Raw genomic sequence first — 25,053 nt, 5'->3', positions numbered from 1 at the left:
AACCCAACTGTTTTATATTCAAGCTATTGCAAAAGTCAGAGCTGAGGGCAGCTGCTGTTCAGTTAGTTGGCCACTGTATATTTTCATGGCATTTCCTTCAGAGTCCTTCCTTCTTCTTGGGCCATGCTGACTTGCCCGGCTTTGCAGAAGCTGGCAGCCAGCCCTCCCATTTTGTCCTTTTAGATATGAGAAACACAGCCTGTTTCTGAAAACATAGGCATGACAAAGGAGACTGTGCTTAAATGTATCTGGTTCAGTGATACAGACCATGCATTTCCAGTAGGTGCCAGAGCGGGAGGTGCCACAGGCTATCCTTTGTGAATCTGCTCCAAAGCCATTGAAATTAATGGAAGTCTTGTCTCTGGCTTTGACGGATTTTAAAACAGGCCCTAAAAAAGAACAAATAATGTTTGGAAATGTCTACAAATAAAGCCAAGCTCTCCCAGTGAGTCTACTGTTGGCAATTTCTACAGCAGTGTGAATTTTTTTCCTAATTTACGGTTGCTATAAGTAACTCTTCAGCTGCCTGCAGCAGATGGGGAATAGAAGAAAGACAGTTTCCCTCTTTTGCGGTTTGTTGACTTCATATATTTTAGTGCCAGTAAAGCAGTCTGTCAGTTTATTCTGTTTACCACAAGGAAGAGAAAAGCATTTACAGAGAAGAAAATACTGCTTTAAAAGCATCAACATTAGCAACTAGGGTCCTCATGAAGGGAGAAAATTCCTGAAAGCCCTTTTCACTCATAAGTAAAAAATGACTTGATTTCAAATAAACAGTGCTCCTTGAATTTACCATTTTGTAGGAAACATGCCTTTTGCATTCTTCCTCAATAGAAAGTCATTTTTTAAAAATAGTTTTCTTATGCCAGAAGCCTGCATGGAAGCTTCACAATATAATGTTGGTTTGGGTTTTTGTTTTGTTTTGGGGTTGGTTTTTTTGTTGTTGTTGTTTTTTTTTCCTATTTGCTTTTGCATAGCTTGCTAAATTTAAATAGTTTAAGAAGTTACTTAAATAGTCACATATGCTAGTGTGCAAGAGACAAAATGGTGCACCTTGTGGTATAATCTTATCTTGCATGTTTCAAAAGGCAGTCATGGAATTGCTTAATTAAAGCTCTGTCATTGTGTCAAGGGTGTGGCTGGCACTTACAGTAGGAAGTTGTCCTCTTCTGGCTGCCCATGGGAGTGTAACTGACCCCTAACAGGTATTGTAAAGCCACGCCAGTAACTTCAGGGAAGTGTCAAGTGTAAAGTCAGCTATATAGATTTTGGATACGCCAAAACAATTTACTTGCTGTTTTTTGTTTGCCTTTTGCATGGTTCTGAAGAACTGGGGCAGACTCACAAAAGAAAAGTCTGTACATAAACATTATTTTTAAGGACCTATGAGCCCTTTGCGTATAGCCAAGCTTGTTAATCCTTGTTCAGTTATAGCTGTCTGCCTGAAAGGCTGATGTAACAACCACCCTTACAGCACGTGTTACGTACCAGTGACTTAAACTAAAACGTATTCACCAGCTAAAATAAGGCTTGCAAAGCAATTGTTTTGCAAGCTTTGACTAGAAATTAGTGACAAAGCTTTCTCAATATTTTCACACCCTCACTCCAAGCTGCGATAAAGCTATGAATAACTCCTTTGTTTGTGATCTCTCTTGCGTCTGTTGGAATAAGTCTTTCATTTTCCTCAGAAATGTTTTAGGGGGCCCTGCAGATCTCTCACAGAGTCCTAACTTGCCCTTATGAGTTACACCAGATGGTGGCCATCAACAGAAACTTTCTTCAGAAAAGCAGTGTGCTATATAAAACATCACAAAAGGCAGTGATGAATGATTTATTCCTGGTTTTCAAATGGATCCTTCAAGGTTTATTAATTTGTTGTTGTTGTTGTAAGTAGAGGCTGTTGAGGTGAAAGAAATCTGAAGCATGTTTTATTTATGATGCTGAAAAAGTTAATAGGTGTTAAAAAAAATAATGGCGGCCTACACTGAGATTCTGTAAGGGAACTCCCTAGGGGTTGTTCACCACCACTAAAAATTGAACCCCTTAAAACCAGGTCAGCTTTGGTAGCCAAATCTCGAAGTATTCATAATCACTAAGTAATTTTTATTTTTTTTTTATCTAAGCTTATATATGTAAATTATATGCCATTTGGAAAGTTTAGCTTTATATACCTAAATTCTTACAGAACAGGAGATGAGCACACACAATGCTTATCTAACATATGTAGGTGTGGTAGGCTTACCTTGACACCTTTGCAAATCAGCCTTGGTGCCCCAAATTAGGCACCAAGCACTGGATTGCAGTTTTTGAAAAATACAAGCCTGAGTTCTTGTTCCAACGTAATCAATAGCTCTATAGTTCAGGGCACCCTGAATCCAACTGCAAATTTCTCCATGACCAACTCCTGCTATTAGGAGAACATGGCTCATTCATAAGACTTTTCTATTTCTGAACTTTGGTGTCCCAGACCTGAGAAGAAGCAGTTCCAGGGTTTCACTGGGCTATTGGAGAGCTGAGTGTGCAGACAAGGAGGAGAGGTATGGTGCCGCCACTGACTTCAGGGTGGTCCTGATTTGTACCCTAGTGCAGATTACAGCTGCATCATGACAGCCTAAGAACGTCCTGTGATTCAAAAGGGCATTGCAGCACAGCAGAATAGCTTGAACAATCCTTTAATAGAGGCCAGAAAATATTAGATTTGAAGAGTTAAGGAAGTGAAGAGCTGCCAATGGGAAGGAATAAATCACACCCCTGTTCATTTTGGCTGTTGTTCATTTGCCTTGAGGAAGAGCAAGTAAATTTATTCTCTATAGGAGGATATTACCATCTTTACATTCCTGAATATTACTGAATCTAATGTATAGATTTTATCAGGAATAGAAATATATCTCTCTTCTATGAACTGAATAATCATATAAATGAAAATAATTTATATTACTTTGGCTTTGAGGTAGAAAGAGATTATTTTCAGGTATCATTAACTTGAGACAAGATCGTGAGTGGTCTATTTTAGTGTGTCGCGTACACTTCTGCAGAGTGCAGAACTGCCTCTTGAAAAGATTTTTCATTATTACCCAAATAGGTAGGAAGTCCTGAGTACTGAGCAGACTGTCCAGAAAGGGATGGAGAAAAGCCCCTAGGTACACCTACATCTTCCATCTCTCCAGCTGGCTTTAAAAAAGCCCATCTGCCAATTAGTTTAAGAAGGTGGGTCACAGTCACACTTCCTTCCTTGCTGCTCTCCTGGGCTGCTTGTCCTGATAGTGAGACCCAGTTATTTGCTGACTGAAAAGGGTTTGTTTTTATTGTTGGTCTACTGTCTAATTTTCCATGTGGCAACACAGTGAACTTACCAGTGAGCCCTGCCAATTTGCAATTTTGATGTTATCTTGTTTAGAAAAACAGGGAGAACAATTCTTATCTTTACAGGGTGCAATAATTAAATTAGACATTCATGCCTGGCATGATGGGGTCAGGATAAAGATAAGTAGGAGTACATTCAGCAGTTGCTGGGTTGGACATAATTTCTGTTTATAGGATGTGTATGGTTACCTTCTGGCACAAATGTTGCCTGGATAAGTGCCCAAGGATCTTCTCCTAGGAACTGTCCCTTCGGAAGCATCTAGTACTGCCTTTGGGCTTGCAGCTTGACTTTCCTCACCTGCCATACAGTTGTGCCTCAATACCTCCCTCTTTCCCAGCTAGTTCCTATGTTTTATTGCCTTCCACAGCAGAACTTCGACTGTTGGGAAGAAGAGGATGAGTGTGCCCCATAAGAATGTTAATCGAGCTGGGGTTACTGATGGCTAAGGCTAGCCTTGAATTCACATAGAAAGTAGCAGAGCTATAATCTGAAGCATCTGCTGACACCTCGTGTTCTTGTGATCATGACTGACTAAGTGGCACAATTTAGATGTGCTATTGCCTTAATATCTTAACAAGAGAACTGTTCTAAGGATTAAATGTACCCTCTTTAGGTAAAACATTAACTGGTAGATAAATATGGGCTGAACTTTTCCTAGCACACACAGAGAGGCAAAAAAAAATTGCTTGGATCTGAATCTACAGCCACCACAACTACACTGGTGTCTCTGCAGTCACTCCAGATTTCCATGAGTGTAAGACTGGCCAGATTTCTAAGCTAGTCCAGCTTCCACCTCTTGATTGTTTTACTTAATTTTGTTACATATTTTTCTTCTGTTTGGTATGAGCTCTTTCTGAACTTAGAGGACATGAAAACAGAAAGAAAAAAGCTGTGTTACAAGTTGTTTTCATTAATAACGTCTCTCATCAGTAGATATCCAACACCTTACAAAAGAGATCAGCTTCACAATCCTCATAATGAGAAGACAGGAGGTCTAGCAGTCTCTCTGTTCAGGAACACTGCTTTTGTGTTAAGCACTCTACACTCAGATCCCACATGACTAAAACCAGAAACCAGTTCTTTTCAGTTTTTCTTTTATGTTCTCCCAAAGATGTACAGTAGGCTAAAAGGTAGGACAATGTGTAGCAGCATTAACTTCTGTCACTGTAAATGTCTGTAACACCATTTCTACACCTTCAGCCATGGAAGTGAATGCCAACCTTCATGCTGTCATTCTGCCCACCTGAAAACACATTACTGAACTGTATAAGATATTAAATATTAAAATATTTAAATAGTCTTGGAATTTTGAAAGGTGCAGATGAGGTTATAAAAGTCTTACAGTAGGAATTTTATGTGGGCACTGAGCAGGCTTAGTCTGGTTTCATACTAGTATGGGTAGGCTAGCAGTTCTATGCCTCAGCACTTGAAGAGTTTTAATACTAAGTTACATTATATTTTTATTTAATTGAACAAATCAGTATTTCTGGTGATATGCATTAAAAATATGACTGTATAAAAGAAAATAGTATTTTTATCACAGAAAACAGTGAAACCTCACAAAAACCTCAGAAAAAAATTAAAATCTTGCAAAAATAGTTATTTTGATCCAAACAGTATTTGATCAAAAATGTTTTGATCCAAACAAAACCTGATCAAAATAATATATGGAAACTATTGTTATTTAAATTTGAACAAACTATATTAGTAGTTTGTGTTTGCAATTATACTTGGACAGTGCAAGAGCAGTATTCCTGGGTAGTGCTGGTGGTATTTTTTTGAAATGAGATCATGTCAATAAGATAGTATTTAGCAAAGATAAGAGCTTATATCTGGCACAGTGAGATAGCAATCAGTGTGATTTCAGCAAGAAAAACTCTTAAGTTCGTATCAGTTTTACTACTGGAGTCTTTATTTGGTAATAATAGATAACAGTTGATAGTTGAAAGTTCTTAGCACAGCTTAAAGTCATGATCAGGTAATTTGACCTTTATTAATGTGCTTTAATTAGAACTCAGATTTTATAAGAGAAGGGTTGAGATTAAAGTAAATTAAGTACTTGTATTTCAATATAGAGATAAGGAATAATATTGGTCTCTCTCTGATTTATAAGGCAATTATTTGCTTCTTGTGTAAGTAAACCAAAAGTACAAAAAGGCAGAAGCATGGCAATGACATTATTGTTATACTAGAAATTTAGTTAACCAGCTCCTCTGCCTTGGGAAATTTTGTTTCGATTGACCACAGAGATCACATCCTAAATGTCATCCCCAGCCTTGCATGGCCACAGGGTACAACCAGACCAATGCTGGGCAGGGTAATGCTTTGCTCCAAACGTGTCTTCATGGCCCTTTTTAAGTTTGGGAGAGAAGCTCAAGGCACCCAGAGACTGGAGGGGAGCGAAAGCTAGAAAGAACCCAAGAGGAAACAGCTTGTAGCCTTCACCACAATTATTTAAAGCAGAAAAAAATACAGTGAAGAAAACCTGCCTGTGGTGGGGAGCTGGTGACTTCAAAAATGTTGTCATGAGGGATGAACGGAGAGAGGGAACTGTGGGGAGAAATGCTAGATTTGGTTGGGGGAAGATTTATATTTGAAGGATTCTGCAGCTGGGTAGTGTTTGTAAATAAGGTCAAGCATCAGGAGAGGCTATTCAAACCAGAGGATTGCATCATTTGCATTAAGGATCATGTTTTCAATATTCTGTACTGGGAAGAGTAAGACAGCACAGTCTCCCTGAGTTTATAATGTTTTGGTAAACATTATATATGTGTGTATATATATATGAGTTACAATGTGTCTGGTAAAACTAAGATCAAAGAGCTGCTGGTAGTCTCTCCAGAGAGGGTTTTATTTCCTCTATGTTCTCTAGAACACGGAGTTCTAGAACCTTCCCCATTCTCTCCCATCAAATGTGTTTTTACAAAGGGGGAAGAAACAGTGTGAAATAATAACATTAGAAAAGTCACCTAATCCACATCTACTTCCATTGTTAATTACACATTATAATTGTAAATCAATACTTTGATATTTCTCCATTTCAATGTAAAAGGGAGAAAATTAAACAGCAAGAAAAAACATCTCTCCATACCTTACTAAACTGCTTATTTGTCATTAGCATGATGAAAACAACAACAACAAAGTGTTTCACTGGTAAATGAATGATTTTTCACTGACAAGCAGAAAAAATGAACTTTGAAGGGCCTCCTTATTTAAGTTGTACAAAATACGGGACAAAACTTTCAGGCACAGACACCTGAAATTAGCTACCAAAACACATTTAGGTTGATTTTAAAAGTTGTTGGATGTCTGCAGCTCCTTGTTCTTCCATTCAAACAACTTCTAACAAGGTTTCCAATTATCTCATCTTGGCTGAACCTTAAACTAGATGAATAGTCATGGTGGAGAAGGGCAAAAGTGGTTTGAATTAATCTTTTTTATTGCTTGCTTGCTCTATGAAAATATTCTTAGTACTGCTACAGATCAGACCACTCACAGGTCAGATAATTAAAACTGCAGCATTAAGATCTGTGGCCATGTAAATGGATGAGGATACACTGAAGAGAATATATTAAAGCAAAGCAGAACATTATGGACAGAGAAAATGTAGCGTTAGACAGCCTTGCTTTTCTGCTGATCCTTTTCAGTCTCTAACATTGCTGAAGAATCCCTTACTTGCCTTTATGTATACAAATAAGTCTACATCTCTCTCTCTCTCTCTCTCACATAGATGCATATATACATACACATGCATATATAGTGTATGTATCTGTTTACATATATATATCTGCATATGTGTATGTATGTGGACTTTGATACCCTTCATCTACTATAGCCTTCTGGTTCAATCCTGCTGTTTATTAATACTGCTGATTCCAACAAAGCCCATATATTTTCTTTTTTAATCTGGCTTCTTATTTTGTTATCACCTGCTTCTGTCAGTGCTTTCCAAACAGAGACAGAGGTGTGCTGTCTTGATGCTCTGAAGTGAAGATATCAAACAGACGATAGGTTAGGAAGAGAGGAGCAATGTGTAAGTGTGTGAGAGCAGACTGTAGCACAAATTGTGTTTTAAATAAAATAAATATGTATATTTATAAAAGACCAGTCAGCCTTAAGAGGTGATGTTAAAACATTTTGGGAACAATGGTGATTTAGCTGAAAAAATCGGATTTTAGGGTAACCTCATATGAAATTGCATAATATATAACTGTGCAAAGAATCTTTTTATCCTTCATGTTCAATGGACCCTATGATTTGCTCTGCAATCACATGCTTTATATTGAAATAATTCTTTTCCCAGAGGATTTTAAAATTAACAGCATTGAACTCAGTTAAGTACCTTATCTAGAAACAAAAGTGTAAAGTTAAAAATCCCTCTTATTTTTAGTGATTCCTGCCATACTTTCACAAAGTGGATTCAGGTCACATATGGGAGAATATGTTAGAGTGATCATTTGTGACAAGATGTTTAATTCAAAGATGTGCCACTCAGTTCGCTCTGAAACAGCTTGTATATAAAGAAATACAGGACATGACTGTTCAGTGACGATATTTTGTTAATTAATAGAATGGCTCAGTTTAAACTTCACAGAATGGAAAGAAAAGGATGACACCCTGCTCTGAAATGTCTGTCACTCCCAAGGAGCCAAATGCAGAACACTGGGTAGAGATTTCTTTTCTTTTTCTCTCCCTACCTGCCAAATGGGGCAAGCACCCCTAAGCAGTGTCTAAAGTTTTATCTGAAATGCTGAAGGGGACGTTTCAGAGTCTTCTACCTGACCCCTGAGTGTGCCTGGCTGCTTCAGATAAGGAGCAAACAGGCGAGTTATGTTTTTCTTACTTCTCCTTTGAATCAGTGAAAGAGTTAATTTTAATGCAAATGTGCCAGAATTATAGTGTATGTGCTAGGGATTAAAGATCAGCTATTACAAATTGTCGATCTATAAGCCACCAGCCACTAGCTCGCATTGCACTTTGACCTTATCTTTATATGTAACAGGAAAAGAGCTGTTCTGAGCCCAGACAGGAGGGGAGCACTGCGCCTGCAGGAGCGGCTGGTTAGAGGACACGGGAACCATTGAGTACGTGAGAGATGGATATGATATTTGGCAGAAATAAAGAAGAACACCCAGAGCCCATAAAAGCTGAGGTGCAAGGTAAGTGCAAGAAAATCTGTTCTAATACGTGCAGTTACTTTGGTGTTTTCAAATGTGTAAACACTGAAACACTTGTTCACCCAAGGCAACACTGAAAAGGGAAACTGAGAAAGCGAGAAACAACGTTAAGTGAATTTTGTTTAAAGGATGGCTCTCAGATAACATTTGTGCCCCGACTGTCGGCTTTTTCTCACTTTATGGGCATTTCTGTGTACTTTTCCAAAAAGTCTGTTTGAACAGGTATCACTGAAGTTGGTGACGAAGTCCGGGGATTTAATCTGGTGACATCCCCTCCCCCATGGCTCTGCTCAGCCTTTCCGTTTCTGCTTCTGTGACTCTTCCCTACGCCTCCCTCTGCCTGCTCACACTCTTCCTTGCCTCCTGGGGAGGGTCACTAAAACTGAGACTCTTCAACAACAGCGTTTCTGAACAGAGAAGCAGTGGTAACGGATGCCACTGAGTACCGTTAAAAAGAGGGTTCTGAAGTTAATACAGTAAAAAATGCAGAGTAGCCTTCAGAGACATAGTTGAAAGTGGCTCTCTAGGGATGAACACGTGATCAATCTATTATTCTTACTACTTTTTTTACTTTACAGAAGAGTGTTTTTGCTACAGCTACAGGAGAGGTTTGTCGCTGAGATCCCCCATGTAGTAAATATATGCTGCATTTTTTGTAATATGTAGTCCAAGAAATAGTAGGCATCTAATACCAATTTTAAAGTCACTTCCCAAGTACGACACTTAGAAAGATGACAATTAAAACTTGCATGACTTTGTTGTTGTTGTTGTTCAGTTTGGTGGCTGAATTGGAAAAGGTTTTTTTTCCAACTCAGACAAAGTGCTTTGTTATAATTTGCCGTGGTTTTATGCCTTCCTTTTTATTTTCCTCAAGATAAAAACTTATTACAGAAACATTTGAAGTTGTTTGCAAACAAACCACTTATCAGACCTGATCTGTATTATGGAATGGTTTATTTGAACAAAGACTGTATATTTCAGTAAATAAAATCGTGTATACAAAATACTCTTCCATTGGTAATGCTGATTCAGTACTTACCAATTAGGAACTAAAGAGAACCTTCACCTCTTTAAATATTTTGCTGCCCCTGAGGTCTGCCACTATTTTGGCTCCTTGTTACTCAATACGTACACTGTAAATATGACCCCATACTTCTAACATCAGCCATAATTTAACCCATGCTCTCCTAAACACTGTACAGCCATGTGATTGTACACGACTTTGTTGCTATGATAGTTAATAAACTTCCAAATATTTGGACATTTTACTGTGTCACTTTTGTGTCCTCACATGGTACAGAAAAGTATCGTTATCTCCACTTCAGATAAAAGTCTGAAGCAAAAAAGATAAAAGGTCCAGATTTTTAAAGCAATTTAAGCACTTCAGGATGCTGATTGGTACCTGGTGTGATTTACAGAAATTCTTAATTCTGACTAAGATGAATTTTCATCTGAAAACCTCACTAGATGACCCTTTGCTCCATGCTTTTTATACTGGAATTATGCCAGAAACTACACTGAATTACTCCAGAAGTTTCAGAAGCTGCATCAAGTCCACAGTGCCTTAAACAGAAGATCACCTTTTTTCCCTGTTTATCTATTCCAGTGAAATTATTTTATTGTCCTGGAATGTTTTGAGCATCATTATTCTGATCTAGAGAAATAATCTCTAAACAAATTTTTTAGCCTTAGGAGCTGCAAGATCTTCACTGAATTGCAGAAATATCTGCTTTTCTTGAATGATAAGCCCCAAAGCAGAAGATAGTTTTACTGGGTCAAAACCCCACAAGACCTCATATGCAGCAGAAGTATTACATTTTCACCACAGGGAAAGAAGGATTGGTTGCAGCAAGACCCCGTGCAGTCAGCACAACTCAGTGTTAGCAAAAGGTATGTTGGGGCATGACTAGCAGCTCATGCTCATTGCACAGATTTACAATCATAAATGGCATTGGTGTGAGGGTAGGAGCACAAAAGACTACACTCACTACGCTGCAGTTGCCCATAATACTGGAGAAATAGCAGAGCCTAGAGTCTTCTATTGCCAAAACCAGAAAACTGTAGAAAGGGAAGTGGCAAGAAAAGAAACGCTTATGTTTTAGGCATATAAGAAGACTAAGCTTGTTCAGCAATTAATGTTCAGTAGTCAGCCAAACAAAAATGATGTATCTATTTTGAATATGTACTTTCTTAAGATCATTATCCTATTCTTTCTGAAGGATTCTTTGCTTCTGTTAACTTGTGATTTCCTCACTATCTTCTCAACAACTATTTTTAGTTACTCAGGTTTTGTGCAATTATGTGTATTAAAGGTTAAACCTTGTTCATCTTATACAAAAAAGTGCTATAATTATTGCATTGGAACTTCTTGTATTAGAAAGGCAAGTAAGGTTTGGTTTTCAAGGCTCTTCTAGAATGTTGTTGTAGTAGTAGTAGTAGTAGTAGTAGTAGTAGTAGTAGTAGTAGTAGTAGTAGTAATAATAATAATAATAATAATAATAATAATAATAATGAAAGTCCATACATTGTGTCAACAATTTTTTATTTTCCTCCTGTATTCCAGAACTCTAAGCCTAATGAAGTTGTGTGAGCATTGTGGCATACAATATTAGTTGGTTAGCCTGACTGAGAATGTATTTTAGTTAAAGCTGACATTTACTCCATATCCTTCCTTTGCATTTGGATGGTTTTTCCTTGTGTCCTTAATGTCATTTGTTTGAAGAAATGGCAAATGTCCTTGTCTCCCTTACCTAAAAAGGGCAAAATTCAGGAAATATTCTCTCAGAAAGTATCCAAAGTCCCATTAGGATCTCAGAAGGTCTTACAGCAAAACAATTGTTACCTCTCTGCAACAGCATGAGCTTTGACGAAATTGAGTATTTCCATGGGAGGACATTTCTATCTGTTGTAAAGGGAGTATTAATAAGAAAGTGTGTCAACAAAATCAACATGAGGTCACAAACTAAATGATAAAGAGAATTAAAAGTCCTGAATAGCTTTTTATGCAGAGACAATATGCAGTGCAGGAATTGTGTGGAAAGGTAGTAAGTGATCTTAAATATTCCCTCAGGAAGTATACACACAAAGCAGCAAGTGAAGCTTTTAATTTAATATCTGATATGCTTTTGTTCAGCTCTTTAACCCTAATGACATTCTTTAATTGTTGTTATTCTGTGTGTCAAATTGTAGGTAATGTATTTCTTGCAAGGGTTTGATAAGGAAAATTTCATATTCAAACCTCAACAGTGTTTATATATTTTCAATATAAAATTCCTACCCTTTATTTGCGTTCAAAACACCAACATTCTGACTAGTGTCACAAAAGCACTCCCAAAATGACACTACATTATGCTCTGTAATTTAATTAATGAATTTTTTACTGGAGTTCTTTTAGCCTGAAGTTTAAATTGATGTACTGAAGGCCAATGCAAGTCATATAACCTATAAAATATGCTTATTTCTGATAAGCGCTAGCTTTTCCTGGCATGAGTAGAATGTATCACTTTAAAATCTGAGTGCAGGAAAGAAAGGTCCAGCTTTATTTAATTCCTGATATTTAGCAAATTACATTCCAGCAATCTCATCTTCTTATAGTAATCTCGTATAGCAATATTCATGCAGAATATCACTAGTGCCACATTGTTGAGCAGGTCATATTTTCGTTAACCAAAACTCCAACATGATTATATGCTATTACAAATCTAGACTTACACCCATAGTCTGTCTGCCTATATGAAGCCTATGCCCTAAGGAAAATTGTCCTGTAACATGCCCCTCACCTAAATGAATGGATACTGGTATGTTCTTTTTGTTTATAGGTCAGTTGCCCACTTGGTTGAAAGGGATACTTCTCCGAAATGGCCCAGGGATGCACACAATAGGGGACACTAAGTATAACCACTGGTTTGATGGCTTGGCTCTGCTGCATAGCTTTACATTTAAAAATGGTAAGTTGTTGCACATCAGATTAAAAAAAGCTTAATGACCCAAATCTTGGTGCCTTATGTTGCTCATTCTGTTCTGACTTTGATTAGCATTAGAAGGGTGCAGGTTTTGTCTGCAGAGCGGCATGTCTGGTGAGGTCGCAACCACTTCGGGGAAAGTCTCTCCAAACATACGCTCACACCTCACTCACCACAGCAGCAGCAGGAGTATCTCTGCAGGACTGTTATCAGAGACAGATCACGTTGTCCTTTTTTCTGGAGTGCCAAAGTTCAGTATTGTCTGCATTGCAGGATAGCCTGCAACCAGCTCTGAGCAGGTTACTGCAGGGCAGCCTTTGCCTTCCACCCAGAGCAAGAAAACCTCTATTGTTTCAAACTGGATCAACCAAAAATACTGTAATATCCGGAGGTTTTTCTGTTGTGGATGAACAACCTAGTTTCAGGGAAGACTAACATTCCCCTTTTGGGATTTGGTTGCAGCTATAACAGCTGCCAGGAGCGAAACTGGGCCACTGTGTCACTTCACATAGCAAACCTCACTTATGTATACTTGACACCCCTACAAGCAGTCCTCCTACCTGTAATCCTTATGGAGGGAAAACAGGCAGCTCCTCTATCCAAAACAATTTCATTTTTTGTTTTCAGTTAAAGCATTTTTTATCAGTTCAGCTGTTCTACAGTGTGAGGCAGGATGTCTTACACCTAGATTCTTGCTGCAAAAAGTGTGTACCTGTTCAAGAACTGCGTTTTTCTCCTGTCATCCTCCATTCCTAGTGTTTACTTTTTAGTTTCCGTTTCTGTGATTGAAAGCATTTAATGCAACTGCAGGACCTCCTTTCCTGTCCAGCTCTACATCCTTAACAAAATAACCTATAAAGAAATGACCAGTGTTTTTAAAATTGCCAGTATATTTTACTTACCTAACACAAACAGAGCTCATTTAGTTCAAGTATAGTGGTCCACTAAGTTGGTCAGGATAGACATTGATTCCTTCAAGCAATTTGTTACTCTCTCATAACTAAATTTTGCCAATACAGGAGATTTATCACCACCCACACATTGATGCCTAATTACTGATTTTACACAGATTGTTTTGGTTTATTGGAAGAGTTTATCCAAATCCCGCCTTTCCTCTTGCCAGTCTACCAGTGTTGTCCAACTGTGTTGGGAATCAAGGAAGCTAGACAAACTGTTACCAATCTCAGCAGCCACAAGAATAGTCTCGGGTTCCTTAGAGAGCTGAAAAAGCATTCCAAAACAGAGATTGAGGGGCATTGTCGGTTTCATTGCAAACTTTTCTTAGCTAAAGGACATCTGCTTGAGAAACTCTTTCCCTGACTTTACCTATGCTAATTTTCTAAAGAACTCAGTATGAAATGTAATTGAAACCTGTTTGGCCTTTGTCAGGTGAAGTTTACTACAGAAGTAAGTATCTCCGAAGTGACACGTACAACTGCAATGTGGAAGCAAACCGAATTGTGGTGTCTGAATTTGGAACTATGGCTTATCCAGATCCATGCAAAAATATATTTGCCAAGTAAGCACTGATTTTTCCAACAAGATTCTTCCAGCTACTTCTCTCTCCAGCACAGATGTCTGTCTACCATTGACATATTTACAAATACAAAATTTGTTTTGTAAATTTACAATTGCTAAATATTAAAAAGGCCAAGAGGTATATCCAGCACTGTATTCTCTATGTGTTATTCTAAGGCAAATATTTTAAATTCATTTTATCAGCAATATTGGCTGTTTTATTCACTATTGCAAGTAGCTTTTGTTGTAATTTTGAAAAAACAAATATTTTCTTTTCCAAGTGCTTCACAGAAATGTATAAAAATGATACTCTAAGGGGAGAAGCAGCAAAAAAGGAAAAGATTAAGAGATGTGGAATGAGTTAATGTAAAGTTTATTCAACAAAAAGAAGAAAAGCATCAATCACTTCAAAAAAATCAGAAAAACTTCTGGATTAAAGACCACTTTTAATAAAAAAAAAGAAAGTGATAAAAAATTTCCATTGTTTGTGTCACGTGCAGTGCTTTGAAGGATGGCACCCATAGGCCTGAGTTAATCTTATGTTCAAAATCAGAACCACTTGGGATCACTGCAATGGCTACTTTCATACTGTTAGAAAGGATGATAGGCTGTATATGAGAGGCAAGGTGTAAGCCATCATGTTATTACCTGTCTTGTAAAATTGGCTGTGGATATTCTCTGCCAAATGCAAGTAGCTTACCCATCTCTTCTTCCTGTCTGAACTACCTCTAATGACCTTGAATTTGATATTTGATAAGAGCACATGCATGGATAGTTATTGCAAAATAGTTAATATGTTGTAAGTTGTTACCCTGAGATAAGATGCTTTTCTTTCCTCTTCCAGCACATAGGGTAACACTTCCATTTTAAGTTTGAAAGGGATATAAGCAAATTTGTCTTGGCTTCAAGTGAGTATGATAAAATCCTACACTAATAAGGAAAACTGTCAAGCCCACATGTGAAGTTGGATCTTCTTTGAAATCATAATTGTGATACAGGATAACACCAGGAACAAAAATATTCTGTCAGGGAGTATATGAATCTATCTATTTTATGAAGGCATACCCTGAAAAACCTACCAGCTTTTAGGTAGGAAGTGTTAGGCCAAATTCTCACCAGGAATGCCCAGGAGAGTGTGTAATTAGCCCATCCTGATAAACCAGTGCACATTACAGCTGACAGCAGGACTGGACCTGGATGCCCATTTGGGTATGGAAAAACAGTTGCATGTATGTCCTTAACCCTCGCCCCGGCCAAGGGCGTTGGAGAAGCCCATCTCCTCTGCTTTTCCACCCTTTCCACCCAGGCAGTGGAGGAGCTGCCAGAAGAGGGCACAGCAGGGGAGAGACTGGCACAGCCTGCGCTGCTCTGGTGACTTCTGCTTTGTAGGGGGTAAAAGCTGGGACAGCCTCTGCTGCTCTAATGAACTGACAGGAAATTTCCCTCTCCGCAGGGCGTTCTCGTATCTGTCTCACACCATTCCTGAGTTCACAGATAACTGCCTGATCAACATTATGAAAACTGGGGATGATTTTTATGCTACCAGTGAGACTAACTTCATCAGGAAAATTAATCCGCAGACTCTGGAGACATTAGAGAAGGTATAAACAACTGTCTGTCATTCTGGTTCCTCATCTGCTAATGAATAAAGTTTCAGGCTGACTCATAAGGATCCTTTAACACATGCAGGACACAAAACTGGAAAGATACTTTTCTTATTCTACTATTCCCTTACTTTTGAAATCATGCTAAAGTGAAATCGTGAAGATACCAGATCTTTTAAGAACTCATGAGTTCAAAATTAAGTCCCAGTTAGTTTGGGAAAAGCTGGGCTTTGAGCAATTTCACTTGTACATAATCTAGCAAGGTTGCAGGAATAATACCATGTATCGTGCTTGTGACGTAATTATTTTGGATGATTTCCACTATTATGCATCTGTAGTTACCAAGTGATTTACAGAATTAACAATTCAGTAGGTCAGTTATATGACTACTTTTCAAGTACTTTATGCAAGATATTACTTAATTCTGAAAATGAAATCTTGACATATTGAAATATACAATGAGTTTTTTCTAGCATGCAGTACAGTTTGAGTACAATTTCCATGCTTTAAATCAAATAGAAATCTTTTTGCTCCAGAAGATTGCCAGACTCATAGCCCTATTAAATAAACTATTTTCAGGATGAAATGGGCATTGGCAGGGGAACTTCTTTAGACAATCCTCCCATTGTGTTACGTGGCTGTAAGGGAGAGGTGAATGTAATTCAGATTCTGTAACTTGTTTTAGCCTTGAATTAGAAAATCATTTGAGTACCTGCATAAATAATTTGGCTTAATTGTTTAAATTTCAAGGCCCTTGGAAAATGGGGTACCAGTAAAAGGCTGCCAGTGCTAAAAAGCTGGTGGATTTGTGGTGTTAGCTGACATAAATTTTAATTATCTTACACATCTCTAAAATCTCCTATTGTATCATTTTCCAGGTTGACTACAGCAAATATGTAGCTGTAAATGTGGCAACTTCTCACCCGCACTATGACAGTGCTGGAAATATTCTCAACATGGGTACTTCAATAGTTGATAAAGGGAAGACAAAATACATTCTATTTAAGATTCCTCCTTCTGTGCCAGGTAAGATATGCCTTTTATCAGTATTTTCTAGAAACTTGTTAGCAATTTCTTTTCTTCTGAGGTTAAGGGGTGGTGATACAGCTCTTCTAGAAACCGATGGTGTTCATTTTCTTAATTTTAACTTATTGTGAACTTAATGCTAACTGCTTAACCTATCTGGGCATGTGCTATTACAAAGGTTCATCTTGAATACAGTGTGAACAGGGTATTTCGGTATGAAGAACCTTGCTTTTAGAGGAATTTGCTTTTAGAAGAATTCTACTTTGAATATTACTAGAGTGAACTAACTTTTAGAAGAATTTCGATTCCTGGTATTGTGATGTGTAGAGGGAGGACGAACAGAAACAATCTATAGGGCAGTATATATAATTTGAAGTTGTAGATTTTAATTTTCTTCATAAATGAAAATGCTCTTAAAATGCTGATACTGTGATTATAGGGAAGCATAATACCAAATAATACCTAATGGAGAGTTAATTCCTCTCTAACCTGGCCTACACTAGGCTTTGCTGAAATACTGTCCTTTGTTCACAGAGCAAATCACTTGCTCTTTTTCCTTCAAGACAATTTTTTTTTTGTGGTGTTGTTTAAAATCAGCTGCTAGTGTGATGTGTGTCCTCTTGGTTGAACAATTAAGAGGCCTTCCACAGGTGAAAGATAAGTTTGTAATTCCTAGCTGGGGCTCAGTCAGTATAGATCAAACAGGAACATCTCCTTAGAAGTTCAAAAATATGGGGGCATTTGAACCCCCTTGTAAAGCTGCCAATTTAATTGTACATCTTTCTCCACTATGCTGGAACTTCTGAAGACAGTAACCAGTGGAATCAAATACTGAGATGAGGGGCCTCTGTCTAAATGGATCCGGCATTGTGATATTACTGCATTGCTTCACTCAGATGCAAACTTCTATGTTAATTCTGCAGGAGGAAACAAACCACTTTCTTAACAGAAAAATACAAATAAAACTGAGAGGAACCTGTTCTTTCCTACTTCATACATGGGAGAAATCCAAGCACAAGATTGGTTTGGAATTTATTATAAATATAATTTTTTTAATTATTATTTATGTTCAGAAAAAGAAAAGAAGAAATCTCATTTTAAACATCTGGAAGTGGTATGCTCCATCCCTTCTCAGTCTCTGCTCCACCCAAGCTACTGCCATAGCTTTGGAATCACAGAAAATTACATTGTCTTCATAGAGCAGCCATTCAAACTGGATATTGTCAAAATGGCAACTGCTTACATCCGAGGTGTGAACTGGGCTTCCTGCCTTGCCTATCATAAGGAAGATAAGGTATTTTTCCTAGTGCTGAGCAATGGAGTCAGCCAGGCCAGTGACCTCTTCCACACTGTTCTGTTTTTCATCTGGTTCATTAATTTCAGTAATCCCTCTTTTTTTTTCAACCCTTGACTTTCATGTTGCACTTTTTTTTTAAAAGTTGTATTTTTTTGAATACTATCTGCCATCTCCAGAAATTTCACAAATAAATAAATATCTGATGCTGAAGTGCTTGAGAAAGAAGATAGTTTGGCATTGTTAGAAATATTGTGTGATAGCAGAGAAATTCAAAACCTCACTAGCATCCCAGACACATACAGTTGCTCCTGGTCCAAACAAAATACTGTATATTGTGGATGAGATCTGCTCTAGATCCATTGCATCAGACAGGAGAGCCAGACTGGTGGAAAAGCCTGCATCAGACAAAAGGAGAGCCTTTCATCATGGCCACTGAGGAAAAAACCTGTTTTCTGAGGACCTTATTTCCACATGCTCTGGCCATCAATAAGTGGGGCATGCTGGAGTAGAGTGCACCAGCACAGAGCACTACAGAGACTCTGGAATAAGGCAGATTTATTTAACTTAAAAATAGAGCAGGGGATTTTCCAGGTTTTACCAGAAAACTTAAATCCTCAGCCTAGCCCAAATAGTAATTTGCAACAGTAAAATGAATTTAAAGCACTTCTTTTACTCCTGCATGTTTTGATCTTCAGGTTGGAACCTCTTGTCTCCTAGTAGCAAATCCTGAGTTCTTAATATGCTTCAGTAGAAACAGACAATACATTAGAATGTTGATGGCTACCATTAGAAAACAGTTTCCTAAATAACTATTTGCTGAACATTAATGGTTTTAAATAACGTCTCCTATCTTTCAGACTTGGTTTCACTTTGTAGACAAGAAGACTAAAAAAGAAGTATCCACTAAATTTTATACTGATGCTATGGTGCTTTTTCACCATATAAATGCTTATGAAGAGGACGGCCACATTATTTTTGATATTATTGCCTATACAGACAATAGCTTATATGATATGTTCTATTTAAAAAACCTGACTAAAGACTTCGAAGAGAAGAGCAAGCTTACCTCCATGCCAACCTGCAAACGATTTGTTGTTCCTCTGCAGTATGACAAGGTAGAAAGAAAATGGCTTTTAAATCTGTTCTTTGATCAGTAATTTAAAATACATTGGTGTGAATGATGGGTGAATTATTAGTTGCCAGCCTTTATGTGCAAATTTCTGATTCTTTAAAAATAACATATACACAAAGTGTGGAGGAGTTTTGTTTCGTGTATGTATTATGAGAAATGGCAATGAGCACCTGGACATACAGTCAAATGGATCTAGGTTCTGATACCATCCGTCATGGAGAACAAGGCTACTAAGCATATGTAATTTCCTTACCAGTGCAATTATTTGTAAAATGCTATCAAATACGAGCAGATATATCAACTTGGCTGTTTACTGGAAGGGCATGCATGAGGTTTTGCACAACCTGTTTCTTCCACTTTACTGGAAGCCTATATATAATATACGCATGGTCCCAACTGTTGCAATGGTTTTATTAAAATTAGAAGATTTCATTTAAGTGTGAGATTTGCCAGGAAGAGGAAAGATTTTATCTTTCAGTTTAATTTAAAACATCATTTTACATCATTGTTTGCAGGGAAGATTTTATATTGCCCAGCAACTTGGGCAAGTTTCTGCCTGATACATTTGGAATGGATAATACTTTTTCTTTTTACGTCCTAGAATCTTGCTGCTTTGTTCATGTCTCAAAAGCAGTTATGCAGCAATGACAAAGGATGTGTTGGATCACACCAGCTATCCAAACTACCCTGCAATCTTAAGAATTCAGCAATAGCGTATTAAAAACAAGAGTGCATTACATCTGTTTTTGCACTTGATTTATAGCAGGTGCAAAAAACCCCAACCCTGGCGACTTTTAGTGGGAATTTGATACCTAATTCCTTGAAACCCATCTTCATTAATTAAAATCACAAACTATGTAATTCATTTATTGTGCTTCTGGAACACAGCCATGTCTATCTAAACCTTTCTAAAGACTCAGTATGATTCAAAATGATTACTCTATGATATATTAAAATCCTCTGAGTATAACAAGATTTCTAATGAAAAGGTCAGAATCTAATGTTACAAGATAAACACCATAAGAAGGAACTTCTTGAAGCTGGATTGTTTGTTTAATCCCCAAATTTTCTATATTAATATCAAACCTGATGGAAGATCTAAATTAGAAGCATATTCTTAGAGACACATTACTTTTTCAGCATATGTCTCTTTCAGGATGCTGAAGTAGGTTCTAATTTAGTCACCCTTCCATCTACCGCAACTGCTGTAAAAGAGAAAGATGGCAGCATCTATTGCCACCCTGAAATACTATGTGAAGGTGAGACATATCCATTATACAAATCTCAAATATGTTCTCTTAGACACACACAGGTGCATTCTAATAATGCCTAATAGCTGTTCATATATGTAAGATCTTTATAAAGCTAAGAGAAACAAAACTTTTAATTAATATGTTTAGTGTAAATGTTGACAATATCTTTCTCTTCTTCACTTCCCTCCTCTGGGTCTATCCAGTAATATATGACCCTGAACCTCTCAGATATATATTTATCAAGAGTCTTAAATGTCTGACGTTACATCAGTTTTATATTAATATAGGATCCCAAGTCTGATCTTACAACTATTAATATGGCTTGCAAATCTACCTGTTAGAAAAGTAATTTGGGTTAAATAGGTCTTTTATAAATAGTAACTTCAGTTATTGCTGTATTTTATAAAGATTGCCTTTGAAAGTGGATTTTTAAACTTTTTTCAGGGGATAATTACAGGAATATGTGAAAAGCATATATTTACCTAAGGCGAAAGCAATTTCTTAGAATGGTAGCCTCCAATTATATCTCAGATGTTCACATCTCATGTATTTATGAAGACAGAAAAAAAAGACAAATGTAAAAAACCCCTCATAAGTTCCAGTATAATGAATCCCTAAGAATGAAAAATTGTCATTTTTGAGCTAACAACCCTGGCTTAATTATGTTGTGTTAATATCCATTTTCAGCTTTTTAGAAATTCAGGCATACAAAATCTATGCAACACCTGTTTTAAATACTGTCCAGGTTTTTCACGGGGCAAAACTTCCTGAAGATTGGCATATGTAAGTGTACATTTGAGTTATTTTTCTTCTCTTGTTCCTAAGTCTTGAACTTTATTTTACCCAGGAATAGAACTGCCTCGCATCAACTATGACTATAATGGCAAAAAATACAACTATGTCTTTGCAACAGCAGTCCAGTGGAGTCCAGTTCCTACAGAGGTATGACTAACAATTACAAAGTCGGAAGTTGTATTTATAGAACACAAATCAGATTTAAGCACTTATAAGTAGACCAAGCTTTACCAGTTTGGCCCAAAATATAGCCTAATCTGCATTCATACATGCAAATTCAAAGTGTCTGGTTCTGAGGCCAGAAACTGAACTCTTTTTTTCAACATCAAGTTAAAGCTTTTAAGTGATGACACTGCAGTTGGGTACTGTGTTCATAAACTTCAGCACTTGAAAGCAGGGAGATGAAAAGCTGGACATATGTTAACTTACTTCTATAATTAAAAGAGCCTCACTGGGCCAAACTATGGAAACAATATATCTTCATTTTAAAAGTTGAAAATCTGGAACATTATTATCAGCTGTTAAAAACATGTGGTTCCATATGCAGCAGAACAAATGTTTTCTTACAGATGTGCCTGTGATTGGATTCTCAAGTATTCAATACTGTATAGGTTTCTTTTAAAACTTTTTCCTAATGGTGGGACATTCACATGCAAAGAAACATGAAATGCCTGAATTCTTATGAGTAGGCTCATGTTGTACCATTTCCCTCATAAAGTATTAATAAACTCATGCTTCTTTATCTAGCTTTATATTTCCACAAAGTCTCTTGAACACAGTAGTTACCGAGACCCTCATTTTTCTGCTAAATTGGGCCGAACTTCTGTAATGTGCCAAGAGCTACAAAGGAGAGAGTAGGAAAAAGAAGTACTAGACAGACATACATCTGTAATATTTTTTCCCTCTAGGAAACCTAAAAAAAAAAGTTATTGCAACAGTACCTATAATATTTAATTAAGTATCTAATATTTACAAATATTAAAACAATACCTAATTTTTCAGAAAGCTTTATCTTTTACTAGCTAGTTCTGTATTAGAGGGTAGCACATGCTTTGTTTGTGTATGCATGATGCCAACTTTTCAGGAGACAGCCTAGAGTACCAATAGATTAAGATGAAAACTATTAATAGTTGAGGGTAAGAGTATTGTACAGACAAACTCACTCTTTATAATTATTGTTCTGTGACTATAAGGCAGCACAAATTGAGTTCGCTGTTGGTTCTTGTATATAATTACCGCAACTGATTACAAAATAAAGCTGGATTTCTGCATGATGCAAGAAAATTTATTGCAGCACGTCTGACAGTAGCTCAAACAAATCTGCAAGTTTGTGATTTCCAAAGTAGATAATCCCTGCTTGACTTAAATATAATAAAAAATGCTGTTAGAAGATTTTTTTTCACATCAGTTGCTCTTTAATGAATGCAGACACAACAACCACCATGTATAATCCTTAGGTAAAGTCTATCAGTGAAATTGCTGTCATCTTGGTCAGAAGGGACAATTCTTCCAAATTCTTCCTCTAGTAATTTGAATAGTTTCATTTTTTTGTAGACATATTTTTTGACTAAAGGTCAAAGGGAAAAGAATATAACTGCATCTGTATGGGTAGAGAAAAGGCCTTAACAGAATTGAACTGAAAATGCCATGTATCCCCACTGGCGATTGGTTTGGTCAGGCACTTGACCCATTAACGAGATGAAAATCTATACTCTGTTCCGTCAATAAATACCAGTATCTGTGTGGAATTCTTGCCCCATTGGTTTAATCTTCACACATCACTATTAATAGCCTTTGTTCTGGCATATATACCCTGCTTAACAATAGAAGATGCTGAGAAATATTGAGGTCACAATAAAAGGAAAATAATTCACAAAATTAGAAAATGGAAGGTTTAAATCCTGTTTCCAGCTTTACTACAGAATCGCAGTGATTTGGTGCAAGTCACTTAAATGTTCTGGGCCTCGGACTTTTCCTCTGTATAGTGATGGCATTATTTACAGTGAAGGTTCTCTCATGATCTGTTAGTATTTGTAAAATACTGAAAGCCCATAAATGAAAGGTGCAATTGTAAATCTAATGAAATGAAATTAAAAGAACATTGTGTGATTATGCAGCCACTAAATGTGACTCCAAAGTTTAACATTTTCCAGGTGTTTCCTCCTCGTGGTGACACATACCTTGTTGCTCCTTAACTCTTAGCATTGGTCCCCCACGCCAGCAGTCTGTTCATGTTGTACCTTTGGAATAAACCACTGTCTGGGTCACTGACATTCTTCTTTTCTGGTCACAACAATTTAGATTGTAAAGTTTAATGTCCAAACAAAGGAAATGCTCTACTGGGGAGAGGATCACTCCTGGCCATCTGAGCCCGTTTTTGTTCCCAGCCCTGATGCAAGAGAAGAGGATGATGGTAAAATAATGACAACATTCTAAAAGCTGGGTTTACATGAGTTTTGCATTAAATCTTACAAGTTTCGTTGTTCTTAGTCAAGAAAGCTGGGTTGATCCTTCCACTGTGAGATTAAAATTAGCACCAGCTATTTTACTTCTGCGGACAAAAAGCCAAAGCACCAATAGACCAAAATCAGCTTGTGTAGTGTCCCAAGGTAGCCATAAACAGTAAAAATGATGCTTAGGACTTTACAGAGAGCCACTTGGAGCTGGATTTATCAATGGTTTGGAGGAGCTGAAGCTGTGGGAAGTCAGTGTTGTTACAGAGAACATGAAGTGGCACTGCAGGTATCACTGTAATCTCGATCCAGTTCTGTTCTCAGGTGACTCCTTGCAAAGGCAAATGGCAAATAGCTGAAAGGATGAGTCCCAAAACTGCCAGGCACACAATTCAGTGTTGGTTTACCTTTTTTCTTCCCAATAAACTGCAGGCAGATCAGAAAAAAGCATGGAAGAGAAGCAGTCATTAGTTCTTTAGCACTCCCAGTAAACTACTTGATCTAGTAAGCACTTTCAGTTTGTGTCCTAAAATTCTTAGGAAACAAGTATTTCCTGACAGTGTTATCTTTTCTGCTTGGTGTAACTAGTATGTGCTTCTAATTCTTCATTTTTATGTCACAGGCATTGTTCTGACCTGTGTTGTGAAGTCTGATCCAAAGGAAGCACCCTTCCTACTTGTCTTGGATGCTAAAACATTCAAAGAATTGGGCCGAGCCATAGTAGATGTAGAAATGCCTCTGGACCTGCATGGAATGTTTATACCAGAGAAAGATTTGAAGACTGAGACTGAGTAAAATGCTGTTTATCCTATTACACAGACTGAGACAACCTTCTACTGAATGTGGGGTAGTATCATTCAGGAACAACCTTATCACAATAAATGACTAAATTTAGTCTTTTCAATAACTACATATAAACTCTTATAAGAGATAGCAATAACTTTTATTACAAATAATTATATCCACAACTGGTATGTAACTATTCCAAAAGAAGAATGATCGGTATTAAGTGCTAATGCTGTACACAACTCGTGGGGCAGGGAATAGGAGACAAAGGTAACAGGAAATGTTTTGAGTAGAATGTAGCTTTCTGAACCAATGAAGTACTGTATTTATAGGGTGATGCATGGCATGAGTCACATACGTCTGCAGGTCATGTAACTTTCATGGACTGTTTCAACACTGCAGCTCACGATGCAAATTATCTTCTGCCAGAAAACCTCACGTTGAACTATCTGCTATGATGCTAATAATTCATGGCAATGCATTCTCTTGGTGCTTGATTTCCTAAACTCCACCATAACCAAAGTATTACATTAAGGTGCTACAACTTTCTAATTTAGAACCTAAAAACCCCTGCTTTGCTAATAATTTCATGGTGTATTTTCCCTTCTATATTGACAAAACCAAGTAACTTGAAACAGAATATATGGTTTTATGTAGCATTCAATTATACTTTAGTGTTATTCAGT

The 25,053-nt window shown here is 37.2% G+C and overlaps 1 protein-coding gene across 1 annotated transcript; it reads left to right on the top strand.

The window, feature by feature from the left end:
- The first annotated feature begins 8,403 nt into the window (after positions 1 to 8,403).
- BCO1 (beta-carotene oxygenase 1) lies at positions 8,404 to 24,642 on the top strand. Its single transcript, XM_010579674.1, has 11 exons — positions 8,404 to 8,523; positions 12,360 to 12,488; positions 13,893 to 14,022; positions 15,475 to 15,622; positions 16,504 to 16,651; positions 17,725 to 17,945; positions 18,806 to 19,063; positions 20,237 to 20,339; positions 21,181 to 21,275; positions 23,430 to 23,541; positions 24,204 to 24,642. The coding sequence occupies exons 1-11, from the start codon at positions 8,460 to 8,462 to the stop codon at positions 24,374 to 24,376; spliced, it is 1,581 nt and encodes a 526-aa protein (XP_010577976.1). The 5' UTR covers positions 8,404 to 8,459; the 3' UTR covers positions 24,377 to 24,642.
- Positions 24,643 to 25,053: the final 411 nt, after the last annotated feature.

This window comes from Haliaeetus leucocephalus, unplaced genomic scaffold (genome assembly GCF_000737465.1).
Source record: "Haliaeetus leucocephalus isolate CR32 unplaced genomic scaffold, Haliaeetus_leucocephalus-4.0 Scaffold668, whole genome shotgun sequence".
In the NCBI taxonomy this organism is placed as follows: Eukaryota; Metazoa; Chordata; class Aves; order Accipitriformes; family Accipitridae; genus Haliaeetus; species Haliaeetus leucocephalus.
Note: the sequence above shows the minus strand (reverse complement) of the source record. Positions and strands in the feature narration are given on the sequence as shown.